We start from the raw sequence: 13,493 nt of genomic DNA on the forward strand, positions 1-13,493 counted from the left end.
ATTCTTCCTAACATGTAAATTGGAACCGACTCCTTCACAGTCCCAAACTCATGGTTGTAATCCTGTCCCCAAGGGCAAGCTATAGTTAGAGCCCTGATGGTGTGAGGTGCAGCCACCCAGCTGGGGAGCACCTTTAGCTACAGGGACCAACCTGCAGCATCCAGCCTGCAGCTAGGACCAGGGACTCCCTTAGTGTCTCCAGCCAAGTTCGGTGCCCTGCAGGGGCCAAACTTTCTCAGGCTGCTGGGAGGATGAAGAGAGAAGAGAGGATCCAACTCAGGCCAGGAGCACGGGGATCCTGACCCCAGTCAGAGCCAGACTGCTGGGAGTTCATCTCCCTCTGCAGAGCTGTGCACAATACGAGCAATTGCTGTAATTTCCCCCTAAGTGCTCTTGTTTCCCCTAATAACCCACATTTCATCGCCACAATAAACATTGTTAGAACTCTCCCCTCGGCTTCAAATACACATAATTGCTCCTGGTGCCAGTAAAAGGTATTAATTCCATTTATGCATTCCATAAACTTTTAGGATAACGCAATTGATACCACAATCGTGTTGGGACACCTCCTCTATTCTCCTGCTTGCAAACCTCCGAGGGGCTGGAAAGTTTGCTCTGAATCCATTAGTTGACTCAGCCTTGTTCTCCCCAGGAATCCCTTGCTGAGCCTTGTACTGCCTCCCCACCTTTGTGCAGGACACAAACGTGCACCGAGTCTGAAGGCAGCTAGGGGTTACTCAGGCCATCTGTCTATCTGGAGTGCTCCCACCTGTGCACGCTCTCACCATTGGCCTCCCGATAGCTGCCTCTCTAGCTGTTGGCTGTGCACAAGGCTTACTCTGAGGTGCTCACAGATTCTGGGCCTGGGCCTGAGCTACCAACCAAACAGGCCTTCTTGCCTAACCACAGACCCCCATCTCTAAAACTCCCAAACACCAAGGACAGCCACCTTCGGAGCCGGTAAGGCGGAGCTGGTCAGGAAGAGGCTGAGCTGGGGCTGGACAGCGTTCAGGCATCATTAATAGAACACTGCTCCCATTCTTCCTTCACTCAGACAGTCTTCTGGGACCAGCTGTCCACATACTGCCAACCATTGGGATTGAGGGGTAGAATAGGCATGGCTACTAGCGTCCAGGGGCCAGACAGAGAGCACTGCCTCTACCCTGACCCCACAATGTCCCAGGGAGGTCATAAAACTAAAAGGAACTTGTGTCCTTATCCTTGACTCAGCCCCACCCATCCACCGAGCATCACTGCCCCCTGGGCACCAGGCCCTTGCTCACAACTGTGACCTTCTCTCCCCAAACCCAAAGTGCATCATGGAGTGGGGCAAGCATGGGCCAAGAAGACCCACAAACAGTGAATATTTGTGGGGTGCTGTCCGGGTGCCATGAACAGGTCACCAGTCCCCTTGACAGCAGAGGACACTGACAGGAGGAGCAGCAGTTCACTTACAGGCAGATTTTGGATAGGGGATATGGCGGGCAGCTCTGCTCCACCCCATCCCACCTGCAGCATCCCACTCACCTGTCACTGGACCCTGATTTATAATTTAGTAGCCAAACACAAAGCCCCCCTTAGGTAGATCCATCTGCTTTGTGGCTGTCAGAACCCTGGGTAGCAACCAGGGAGACCTGCGTGTATACTCACACATGTATGCATGTGCTCATGGATGTGTGTGTGCATGTGCTTGCATGGCTGTTGCTTGGATGTGTACATGTGCACAGCATGAACATGTGCACCTGTATGCCCATGCATGTGGGGGTCTGTGTTCTGCACACATGTGTGCATGTGTGTGCCCAGACACACAGCCCTTGAGCTGATCTCCTGGTACACAAATAGATCTGAGGAGTAAGGGAAGCTGGTCAGGGTAGGTGGACCCCTAGTGCTGGTGGGGGGACATACAAGGGGGCCTCAGCAGTGTAGAGGCCAAAGACCCCATTAACAGCTGTGCTCACTTGGGAGCTGGTGAGGGTGTTTTGGCTGATCTAGGAGAGGAACGAAGGCAGCAGTCAATGTGGACTTGTACTTGAGAAAAATATGAATTATCTATCAGTTACCAGTCAGTAGTGTGGTGGGAGCCAAGCATAGCACAGTGCAGAGGCCTGAGCGGCAAGTCTGGGCAGCGTCCACACAGTTGGACCCCTACAGTGGAGAGCAGCTGCTGCCTGCCCCTCCCTGGGCAAGGAGAAAAGCCCTTGGGGGTCTGCTCCCAGAGAGTTGAGGTGCAAAAATCTCATTATCAATGTTGGTCCCACCTCTGCCTCTGTATGACTGGGGGCGGGGGGGGATAGGCACCAGCCACAGGGTCCTCCCACCTGGTTCAGCTCTGCTGCTTGGACACCAGGCAGGGTTTAGCTCGGAGGCCCCAGCTTTCCCTGCCCACTGGTGTGGTTGGCCAGTCTGGCTGCCTCAGTCCTGAGCTGACCACCCCATGGGGCCACTTAGGTGGGTTGTTGGGACCAAACCGTGCACAGTCCTGATGTCACATACCTGGCAGGGAGTGGCAGAGGACCCAGTGGAATGGGGGGTAGGTTACTGTCCTTCTCTATGACAGCTCAGATCATCCAGGGTGCTCCAAGCCTGCTAGGCACAGCCAAGACCCCACTATACCCCCTAACAACAGGAGTAAGGGAGACAGAGCTTCAAGAGCTGCTCACCTGGCTTCCAGGGGACCTTTCTCTACACCCACCAGCAGCTCAGCCCCTGACGGCAGAATGTGCACAGGTGGCACTGAGACACTCCTTCACCCACAGGGAGGGATGAAGGACTTAGGGAACCAATGCAGCCTGGCATGAAAGAGGAATGGGAGTGAGTCTACTGTCACCAGAGGAATGCAGGTGCCTCCAAGACTTCCTGACTGCCCCAAGTCACCCAACTGGACCTCAAAGCTGGGGTGGAGGGAGGGTCTGGCTCCTCCCACTGCAGACAGTAGGGAAGGGAGAGGCCTTGGGCAGGTGCAGCTCCTGTGGAACAGCCTCCTTCAGGAGAACCAGGATCCCCCAGGACGCCTTCCTGGCCCAGGAGTAAAGACTGGAGCTTCAGGCTCCATGCTGCTAAGCTCCATCCTGTCCACTGTACAGGTGTGATCTCCTTCAGCCCTCATCACTGTCCTGCAGGCAGCATGGAGCAATCATTTACAGGTAGGGAGAACAGGGCACAAGGTTGGAGACCACTGTAAGCCAAGGGCTGGGGTGGGGAGTCCTGGATGAAGACGCACCACAGTCATTTAGCCACTCCCCCCACACCACCACCATTAGAGACCTGGGAGTAGGGTGCGGCCTTTGTGTAGTGATGAGCCAGCAGCTGGAGCCCATGACAGCAGCAGCCAGAAACAGCTGTAGGAGCTATGGTTTGGAACCCAGACCCAGACCAGCAGTCTCTGGCCATCTGCAGAGGCTGACCGGCTACCTCAGGCTCCACTCTGCCCTCCGCCCCCTATCCCCCCTACCAAGAGCGTGGGAAAACCGCATATATTGCCAGCAGAGCAGTGAAAACAGCTGTGGAGCCCTGGTTTTAAAGCAGGAGAGCCTGGGGTGGGAACACGGCTACCCTGCTTTGCACTACAGAATGTCTCCACTCCAGGGTCCCATGTAGAGGGGGAGGGAGGTGGCTAGAGGACGGCCCCAGCTATTTGCTGGAGGAGGTGGAGGCTTGAGGGAGAGGGAATGCTGCTCGTGGACTGGACCTCTGTGGGTCCCTGTGATGTGTACCTCCTAAGGTCCTGCAGGGCTCTCTCTCTCTCTCTCCCTCCTCACCTCTCCTCAGCTGGACACAGAGATCCAGAGAGCCCTGGGGGCTGCTCTTCCAATCCAATGTCCCATGTGCCCCACAATCCTGGGCTGGGGGCTCAGTGGTTAGGAACACTGACCGCGGTCACTGGGTTCCCACCTGGGTGCCCCCCTTATGCTCGGCATAGCTCTGAGCAAGTCTCAGCCTCCCTGGCTGTAAAATGGGAACCACAATAAAATCAACCTGTGGGTCCTTAAGTGGTTTCAAGAGTTAACTGAACTCCAAGCACTTAGCATGGCAAGCAGCCCACAGTGAGTGTGCAGGTGGGATGTTATCAACATTGGCAAATTCCAGACTGTTCTCAAGGACACAGGAGTGAGGACCTGAGTCTTCAGCACTGTGGTTGCACCACTTGCTTCCCTGTCCCATACCAGTGCTTGGAGACGACACCCAGCCCAAATCCACAACCGGCAGGTGGCCACACTGTCTGGAGGAGGCAGGGTCCGCTGACCCCGGCTGGCCTCAGATGACTCACAGAGCCCCACACCTCTGCTCAGGACAAATTTCAAGCCAGCGCCCCCACCTGAGCACAGGGAAGCTGGCCAGTCTTGGCGGGAAGGGTCTGCCTCTGCCTTGCTGGCAGCAACACATCCAACCCCCGTGGGGCCCTGCAGTAGTCTGGCTGGCTCTGGCCACACATCAGAGGGGTGGGCACACCCAGACTGCCCAGCCCTGAGACCCGCCTCCTGCCCAGCGCTCCTCCCGTGTGGACACTGAATGTGCTCAGCCATCCCAAGTGCCACCGACGCTGCCACCCTATCCCCAGCTGCAGCCCTGCAGAAGCCAGCTCAGAGCAGGGGCACTTACCGTCCAGGTGGCCGACTTGGCCGTGCTTGACTGCTGGAAGGTGACCTCGAAGTGGTGGGGGCCGGGGTAGTCGGTATTGGAGGGGATGACAGGTGCCGGCGACATGGTGTCGAATGTGGAGCTGGGCTGTGCGTAGGGCGAGTGAGTGGGCACGCTGGTGGCGTGCTCTGGGGTGTAGGGGCTGGCTGGGGCCGCACGGCTGCTCATCTGTTCCATGGTGCTGCTGAGCAAATTGAACTGGGCCTGGCAGGGAAGGGGGAGGAGGGAGCGGAGAAACACACCATGGGCTGAGGGTGGAAACCCCAGCCCCAGCTCCTGTCCCATCCAGGAGGTGTCTTGTTACGGGAGCCTTAAAGGGCCAGCCGGCTCCAAGTCATCCCAAATATTTCCTCAGGCCCCCACCCCACTCCAACAGGCCACTACTTGTGTTGGGATAAACTAACACACTCACCTTGCCCGCCCCTCTCTGTCTGCCTCCTTGGGTGCCAGGGTTTCTGGGGATCCACCCAGCCGCCAGCAAGGTGGAATCGGGGCTTTGCACACCTGGAGGGAAGCTGCCCAGGACAGCTCCCAGTCCTTGATGACACACCAGGGGCCTCTGTCTTGGATGTGCTTACATCTTTGCCCCCAATTACAGTTCAAAGTCACAATTTCCTTCCTTCCTTCGTTTCTTCCTTCTTTCCTTCCTTCCTTCCTTTCCTCCTCCATTTCCTTCCCTCCTTCCCTCCTCCATTCCCTTCCTTTCTTCCTTCTTTCCTTCCTTCCTTTCTTCCTTCTTTCCTTCCTTCCTTCCCTCCATTCCCTCCTTCTTTCCTTCCTTCCTTCTTTCTTTCCTCCCTTCCTTCCTTCCTTTCCTCCTCCATTTCCTTCCTTCCTTCCCTCCTCCATTCCCTTCCTTTCTTTCTTCTTTCCTTCCTTTCTTCCTTCTTTCCTTCTTTCCTTCCTTCCTTCCTTCTTTCCTCCCTTCCTTCCTTTCCTCTCCATTTCTTTCCTTCCCTCCTCCATTCCCTTCCTTCCTTCCTTCTTTCCCTCCATTCCCTCCTTCTTTCCTTCCTTCCTTCCTTCTTTCCCTCCATTCCCTTCCTTCCTTCCTTTCCTCTGTGAGCCAGGCCTTGGGGCTTGAGATTGCAGCCACTTGCTCTGGTGCACAGGGTGCAAGAGGTCCCGAGGGGCCGGTGTGGCCCTTTAGGTCCAGCCCTCTAAATTTTAGGACAGAGGCAGGTGCTGCACATCAGCTCCCAGAGGCTCAAGCTCCCACTCCATCAGAATGGCCCTTCCTCTCCCTGCCCTACCCAGACCCTTGCTGGCCAGTTCTCTTGCTCCCCCTGGCAGCCCAGCCCCTCCCTGGGACCACACACATGAGGAGCTTGAGCCCAGAAAGTGCATCCCTAGTCATCCTCCCTGGGTCCCCAGGACCCTAGGAAAGATCAGCCCGCACCAGGAGCTTCAGGGAGGCCGCAGCCCACCAGCCAGTCCTGAGTGTCATGGGCTGAGGGCAGAGCAGATCTCTCCTGGAGGCTGCCAATCCAAACCCCAAGGCTTCAAGCAGGAGGGTTTAAAGGATAATACTAGGAGGCTGGCCAGTGTGGGTCTATAATCATAGGTGCATAACTTCTCTTTCTTTGTGCTGGGAAACTTCCTGCAGATCCATCCGCAGGTCCAGAGCCTAGGAGGGGAAGTGACAGCAGCCCACCAGTGACAAGTGGTGAAACCCAAGAAGCCAGGAATGTGGAGATGGTGAAGTAAGGTCACAGTGGGGGTCCCCTCTACCCTCTACCCTCTTCAGAGAGGACCTGGAACCCTAGAGCCCACAGGCCTCTCAGCTGGGCCCAGGGCCATGGGGACCCTGTCCTAGGCTCTCGCTGCACCTCAGTCCTCTGACTTAATGACCCTGTGCTGCCAGTGCCCCTGCTGGTCCACCTGTGTGCATGCAAGTGCCCCTCCCGATCCCAGGGTGGGTACAGACTTCAGAATGTAGGGCTGGCTGTGCATTCAGCAGGAATAGACACAGGCAGGCCAGAGGAAGAGTTCTCTACTGATGGCTGCCCAGGGGACAATGGAGGGGCGGGGGGACAGGTGACAGGCTCTGCTCTTGCTAACACTATTGCCACTAGTGTTAATTCTGGGCCTCTGTGGCCAGACAGGACATTCCTCAGAGGCTCCAGCTGTGGGATAGCCACTGCTCCTCCCCAGAACAGACCTCGGGCTACACCAAGTCCAATCCATCCCTCTTCTGGGGACAGCTACTCTGGGCTTGACTGGATTTGGACAGAGCTTCCACCATATGGAAGCACACAGCAGGCCTCAGGCCAGACAAGTGGGAACGATCCATCATTGGGGCCAGGTCTCTGAAGAACAGGCTCTGCCCACCTGGCCAGCCTTGCTGAGGTCTCCCTGCCCAGTTTCTGGACAGGTTCTCACAACCTGTGCCACAGGGCCCCCACAGCACTCCTGTGTCCATAACAGGTGAGTGGACAAGCTGGAATATCCTTGGCTACAAGAAGGAATGAAGCCCTGACATAGGCTACAACGTGGCTGAACTTGGAACACTGTGCTTACTGAGAGAACCAGACACAAGGCCACACACTGTGTGGTTCCTTTACAGGAATGTCCACCACAGGCAAAGCCAGAGAGACAGAAGGCAGATCAGTGATTGCTGGGGCTGGAGTAGGGTAATTGGAGGAGGGACACCTAAAGGGGACAGGGTTTCTTTCTGGGGGATAAAAATGTTCTAATGGTTGCATGTATCTGTTCGTAGACGAAAGAACTTTAAATGTATGAACTGACTGGTGTGTGAATTATACCTTACTAAAGCTGTTTTAAAACACAGGGAGAAGTTGGGTGTGGTGGAGCACGTCTATAATCCCAGCACTTGGGAGGCTGAGGCAGAAAGGATCATGAGTTTGAGACCAGCCTGGGCTATATAGAAAGAACCTGTCTCAAAACACAACAAAATAATAACAACAACAAAAATCCACAGGGAAGGACCTGATCTAGCTCCTAGTCTGTTGTGAGGAGGCCACAGGGATGTGAGAATGAGTCTCCCTCCCTGTGAGAGGGCTGGTCTGGGGAGATGCCGCCCCCCACCCCCTCACTCATGCCCCCAAGATGCTGGAGCTCCCTCCTGCAGGGAAGACACAGTCCCACTTCTGCTGCCCATGCGGGAGGTTGGGTGACACAGCGGATGGGCTGAGCTCTGATTGGCCAAGCATGGGTCCTGCCCAAGACCCAGAATTCCAAGCTCCCAGACTCCTCGCCATGGCCCAGGAGGCCTCCATGGGCTCTTGACCTTCAGACCCAGCCTCCTCTAACTTATGAAGAAGCTTCACCCTGGTCCGGTCACACCTCCCCAGCTCAGAGGCCACAGCTCTGAGGGGCCGGGCCTGGCTACACTAGCGGGAGCACCTCCAAACTCGGATCTCTCACACCTTAATGCTCTTCTCTAGAAGGTGTTACTCATGTTACTACTGGATTATGAGCCCACAAGGTCCCATGCTGTCCGGAGGGTCTGTCCAATGGCAGCCACTAGCCACATTGGACGTACAGGAGCACAGGGCAGGTGAAATGTGCCAGCGTGAATGGAGGTGTATAGTCTGAATCCAAGGAAAGAAGGTCAAACACCTATTCACAATTCCATATTTATACATTGAGACAATCCTAGTTTGGGATAAATAAATTATTAAATGACATCTACTAGTTCCTTTTCACCTTTTTGCTTTGTTTTGTTTTGTTTTGCAGTACAAGGGATAGAACCGAGGGCCTCGCACACGCTATGGTAGTGCTGTCCCACTAAGTCCCATCCCCAGTCCTCTTCACTGTTGGAATGTGGCTCTCATTCCACAGTGGTCCTTCAGTGTCCATGGAGATGGGTCTAGGACACTCACGGATACCAAAAGTCTCATATAAACTGGCGTGGTTTTGCACAGACCTTACAAACTACTCCCATACACTATAAATCATTTTTTAGATAATTTATAATACTTTTTTTTCAGATACAGTCTGTCTATGTACACCAGGCTGTCCTTAGGCTCTCTCCACCTCCTGAGTGCTGGGATTATGGACCATACAGCCACCTAGTGACTGTAATACTTAACGCGATGTAAGTGCTACTTACCTAGTGTTACTACATTGTCTAGGTAATAAAGAAAAAAAGTACAGATACAATATTTTTCCAAATATTTTCAATCAGTGGTTAGTAAAATCTGAGAATGCAGAACCCATGGACACAGAAGAACCCAAAACACAAGTATGCATCTCTACTGTATGGCCTTGGAGTGGATCCTCTATATTCTCATTGCAAGGTAGTTGTTTAAGAAGTTTGCTGACTGAACCAACTAGCAGATGAATGGGTGAATGAATTACAAAGGTGATACAAATGTTCTAAACTTCATGGTGGCTGCAGGTACCAACGTGATGGATGGCAGGACTGCTCTCCCTGGCACAACTGTCCAGGAATGAGGATAGGACATGAGCTGGGCACTCTCACCCTGGGTCTCCTCTTTTTTGGGGGAGGAGCCCTGGCCCTTGGTGAAGGTCTTCTCTGTGGTGCTTGAGATCCTGGATGGGCAAGGGCTGTGGACTTCCTTCCTTCTGTGTTCATGTGAGCTCCCAGAGCAAAGATAGCCCAGTCCTGGGCTCAAAGTCTGCCCAGCAAAGGGCTCCCAGGTCAAGACAGCAGTTGAAGGCAGGGTCTCCCAAGCCTCCGTCCTGACAACAGATGTCCCAGGCCTGGGCCAGGAGCCCAGCCTCCCTTGCTCAGGAGAAGCAGGGTCAGGCCCATGACAGCGGGGTTCGTATTTTAACTTGTCCACATTCTTTAATGATCAGAGGACAGTGCCAAGGACTTAGTCATCAAATCAACAGGAGTACTGATAGCATCTCCAGGGAGCAGCCTTATAGAAGGGAACCCGAAGCCTTTCCACCCAGCAGGCCGGCCAGAGCGGGAGTTCTAGGAGAGGTGGAGAAATGTCCGTGGTTGGCACAAGCAGCGAACCTGAAGCCCTCTCACCCTCTCAGCTTCGTGCTGGCTGGAGCCCCAGTCGGGCTCCCTCAGCCGACTGCCCAGCATCTAGCTCAGTCCCTCTTCCTCTGGCCTTCCATGATTAGCAGACTCCATGACATTTCCTGATCAGGGGCCTCTGAAGACCCCTCCTCTCAGAGGAACTGGGCTAGACCAGTTCCCATGTCTGATGGACACTGTCCCTGCAACCCCCGGGACACCTCCCACATGCTCCTTGTGTGGACACAGTACCTGTCATGCCACCAGAAGACGGCAGGGACCCTTGTGATTAGGATGATTTGCGTGGTCCACCTCCCCCAAGAAAACTCTCTCCATGTCCCCCTGCCCAAGTTATGGGGCTTAGCCTGGGGCCCCACTCCACCTCCAGTCAAGCTGCGGAAACATGGAAGCCAGGCAGGGGAGGCTTAACTAGGCCCATGCAACTAGTCCCAGGGGTTCCCTAGAACAAGAGGCCCCTGGAAGCTAAGGCAAGACCCTCTTGGCAGCAGTGAGGGACCTGGGCAAAACCAGGACTTTTTTGGTTTGTTTTGCTTTCAATGAGAACTCTCAAGCTAGTGGGCTGATTAGGACATGCCCAGCCAGCGGCAGCACACATGTGCCTACATGTGCACACAGGGCTCCTGGGCGCGACCCAAGGAGGCCGGGAGGAACAGGGGAGTCAGGGAGCCAGCGGTGGCCTTCCCTGCAGGCCACTGATGCACCAGGCCCTGTGGAGACCCCAACACCTGGGGTGGGGTCAAGAGCTCTGTGGGGGAACTAGGGCTTGGGGACAGTGCCATCCCGCCCTGATTTGTGTCTTACAGCAGACCAAGTCCAGAGAGGACAGGACCATCCCTGGTAGACCAGGAAGTCCCCAGGATGCCTCCCACCCTTTGCACCTCAAACACACACTCAGAAGCTCTCTCCTCAGCAGGACTTAGGGTGGGCCAAGCAGCAGACCTGTCCTCAGGGCACAGGCAATCTGGGGGGACCCTATGAGCCCGACCCTCCAAAGAGCATTCCTGCAAATTCCCTAGACTCCAGTCTCAGGGGCCTCTCTCATGTCGTCATAGATCTGCTGGGGGTTCCCAGGTGCACTGGACTGAAGACCACTCTCCTCGGCCAGCCTCAGGTTTCAGCTCTGTGGGACCATGTCCCACAGAGGACAGACAAGGGGCACAGGCTACATGGAACTGGTCCCCAGATCCCTACGTCCCTCTAGGAGGGCAGCAAAGTCCCATCTGACCCTGGTCTGGCTGCCCAGGAGCAGAGAGAGGAGTGAGGGGAAACAGGAGCTCAGCCTGACCTGCAGCCTGGTTTTTCTGGCTGAACTCCCATCTAATCCCTCAGTGCCCTCTGTTGGCTAAGTTGGTGGCAGTGGTGGGAGGGGTCCCCACAAGATGAGCTGGAAGTGGCCCACTTGTCATATACAGGACCTGCTGTCTAGATCCAGGCTGGATCTAGACGATGCCCATATTGGCAGTACCCTGGGAGGCAGGCACAGAGGAGAGTCAGGAGAGACCTCCCAGGGGCCAGCAGAGCCAAACAGGGCTCCGCATCACTTGCAAAGTGAATGAAATCAACATGTGCTATGTATGGTTGTGAAGTCAAGGGGTCCAGAAATGCTGGAACCCACGGCTGTTCATCAGGAGGACCGACCCAGCCACCAGGAAACTAGCATTCGGGGAGCCCCCCTCACAATGTAGCACCAACATCACTGGTGCAAAAGTCCAGCAAGGAAGGAACCAAGGCTGGCCACCACACCACTTAACCAAGGCTGGGACCAGGACCCACCTGGTCAGAAGACAGCTGCCATGCATGGGCACAGGACTCCACAGGGGAGCAGACCCCTTACCCCTGGGCAGTGGCTCACTGGGCAGGGGCTGGGGTCTCCCATTTCCTATGCATCCTGGCATTGCTGGCGCCTGCTATGGAACAGATGGTTAGAACTCTTAAATGACACAGACCTTGAAACTCCCAAGCAGACCCTGAAACTGCGACAGGCTCTTCTAGCCCCTGCCCTTCAGGCCTCTCTGCTGGAAGAGGACACAATGTGTGACTGATGTCCCTACTGGCCACAGCCCTAAGCCCAGGTGCTGCAAGCAAGGTGATGGGTTCCGCCCCCTCTCCCTCCCTTCCTGCCTCCCTGGGAATCACCTGTCCTGAAGGCAGCAAGCTCAGCTATAGACACACTGGCCTTGCCTTCCTGCCTGAGGGCTCCAACCCTCTCACGTGAACTTGGATTCTGTGGTTTTATTTTATAGATTCACATTTCATATGTCAACTGTTTCAATTTTGCAAACCATCTCAAATGATTTGTTTTTAGATGTAGATGGAAAATGAATTACTTTTTCAAGGTTGTGACGTACCCTCTTATAACCTGCTTCCTCCTTGCTTGCCAGCATCCATGGCCACCTTTATCAGAGTCCAGGATGCTAAGATGGATGACGGAGCGAGTAAAGACAGGCTACATGTGTGCTCAGGTGACAAAGGACAGACATGTGTCTCTGTATAACACACAGTATTCTCCACAATGGGGATTATTTTTCTAATAAAAATGGTAACAGAGAAATCTGCCTCTGGTCATTGTCCATAGCTGACTCCACTGCCCCACTCATCTCTAGCTCAACCTCCAAGGCTCACCCGCTGCAGGAAGCACCCCAGCACTCTCCAGCTGTCCCAGTGTTGTGGGGCTTCCTCTCCCACTGCTCTGGATAACGTGCACCCATGTGGGGTCCTGTCCTGTCTCCTCCACCTACTGACAAAGGACCCTGGTGTCTTCACTGACAGCTCTGCCTCATCAATGGCTGTGAAGGGTTTCTATGAGGCTCGTGTGAGTCAATATACAGAGAACTACGAGCAAAGTGTAACATGGGACCTCAGAGGGTCCTCTGCTGCTGACCAGGCTTCCTCCCCTCCCGTCTGCCCACCCCGTCCCAAATGGGCTCCCTGCAGAAGCACTAGGTCTCCATGGACAGAAGGAGCTAAAGCCGACTATAACTGGATGGCACTCCTTAATTCAAAGCTTCCAGCCCTTGGGCTCTGGTGGCTCATGCCTGGAAACCTAACTACTTGAGAGGTTGAAATCAGGAGGATCGCAGTTGGAGGCCAGCCTGAGAGGGGAGCAGGGGTTGAGGAGAGTGCCACTCTTTCCGTGATCCACACCAGACCCAAAGAGGACAGGACCATCCCTAGTGGACAAGCAAGTCCCCAGGATGCCTCCCACCCTTTGCACCTCAAACACACACTCAGAAGCTCTTTCCTCAGCAGGATACAGGGAGCAAAATGGACTGAAGGTGCAGCTCAAGTGGTAGAGCACCTGATTTGCAAGTGTGAAACTCTGAGTTCAAGCCCCTGTCCCACAAAAAAATAAAGCCTCCAGCGGAGCACTCTCGCCCACCTGGCTGGCTGGTGTGTCCACTGTCTCACACCCTGAACTCAGGGATTTTTGTTTGGAAAGTAGGCCATATCAGCTTTGCCATGCTGAGCTCAGCACTGCCCTCTGACAGGCACCTGGTCACACAACGACAACAGTGAATCCCAGACATCATAAAAATTCACGGATGACCTCAGTAGGTGATAAGACCTGTCCAGGCTTTCATTTCCTCTTCCTCCCTTTATTCTTTCCTTCCCTCTTCCCTTCCTTCCTCCCTTTTCCCTTCCTTCATTCTTTCCTTTCTCCTCCTCTCCTTTTTCCCTCCCTCCCTCCTTCCTGCAAATCTCACTGAGCCCCCCAGATGCAGCCCACACTGGCCTCATGCAGGGTCCCACTCTGCTCCCTTCTCATCACCTCTGTGTTTTCCCTTGCAAGCTGCCCTGGCCTCCCAACTCATAGCACAGTCACCCACCCCCACTGCCCCTTCTTCGCTCTTAACAGCTCCATCCTGCACCCCCT

At 54.8% G+C, this 13,493-nt stretch overlaps 1 protein-coding gene across 2 annotated transcripts in view; it reads right to left on the reverse strand.

The window, feature by feature from the left end:
• Nucleotides 1-13,493, reverse strand: part of Tp73 (tumor protein p73) — a 77,191-nt gene that overhangs the window by 20,358 nt on the left and 43,340 nt on the right. For both annotated transcript variants that reach the window (XM_074081532.1, XM_074081533.1), the window contains exon 4: nt 4,600-4,842. In XM_074081532.1, the coding sequence (XP_073937633.1) occupies nt 4,600-4,842 (243 nt within the window). The remainder of the gene's footprint in view (nt 1-4,599; nt 4,843-13,493) is intronic.

Source organism: Castor canadensis, chromosome 7 (genome assembly GCF_047511655.1).
Source record: "Castor canadensis chromosome 7, mCasCan1.hap1v2, whole genome shotgun sequence".
In the NCBI taxonomy this organism is placed as follows: Eukaryota; Metazoa; Chordata; class Mammalia; order Rodentia; family Castoridae; genus Castor; species Castor canadensis.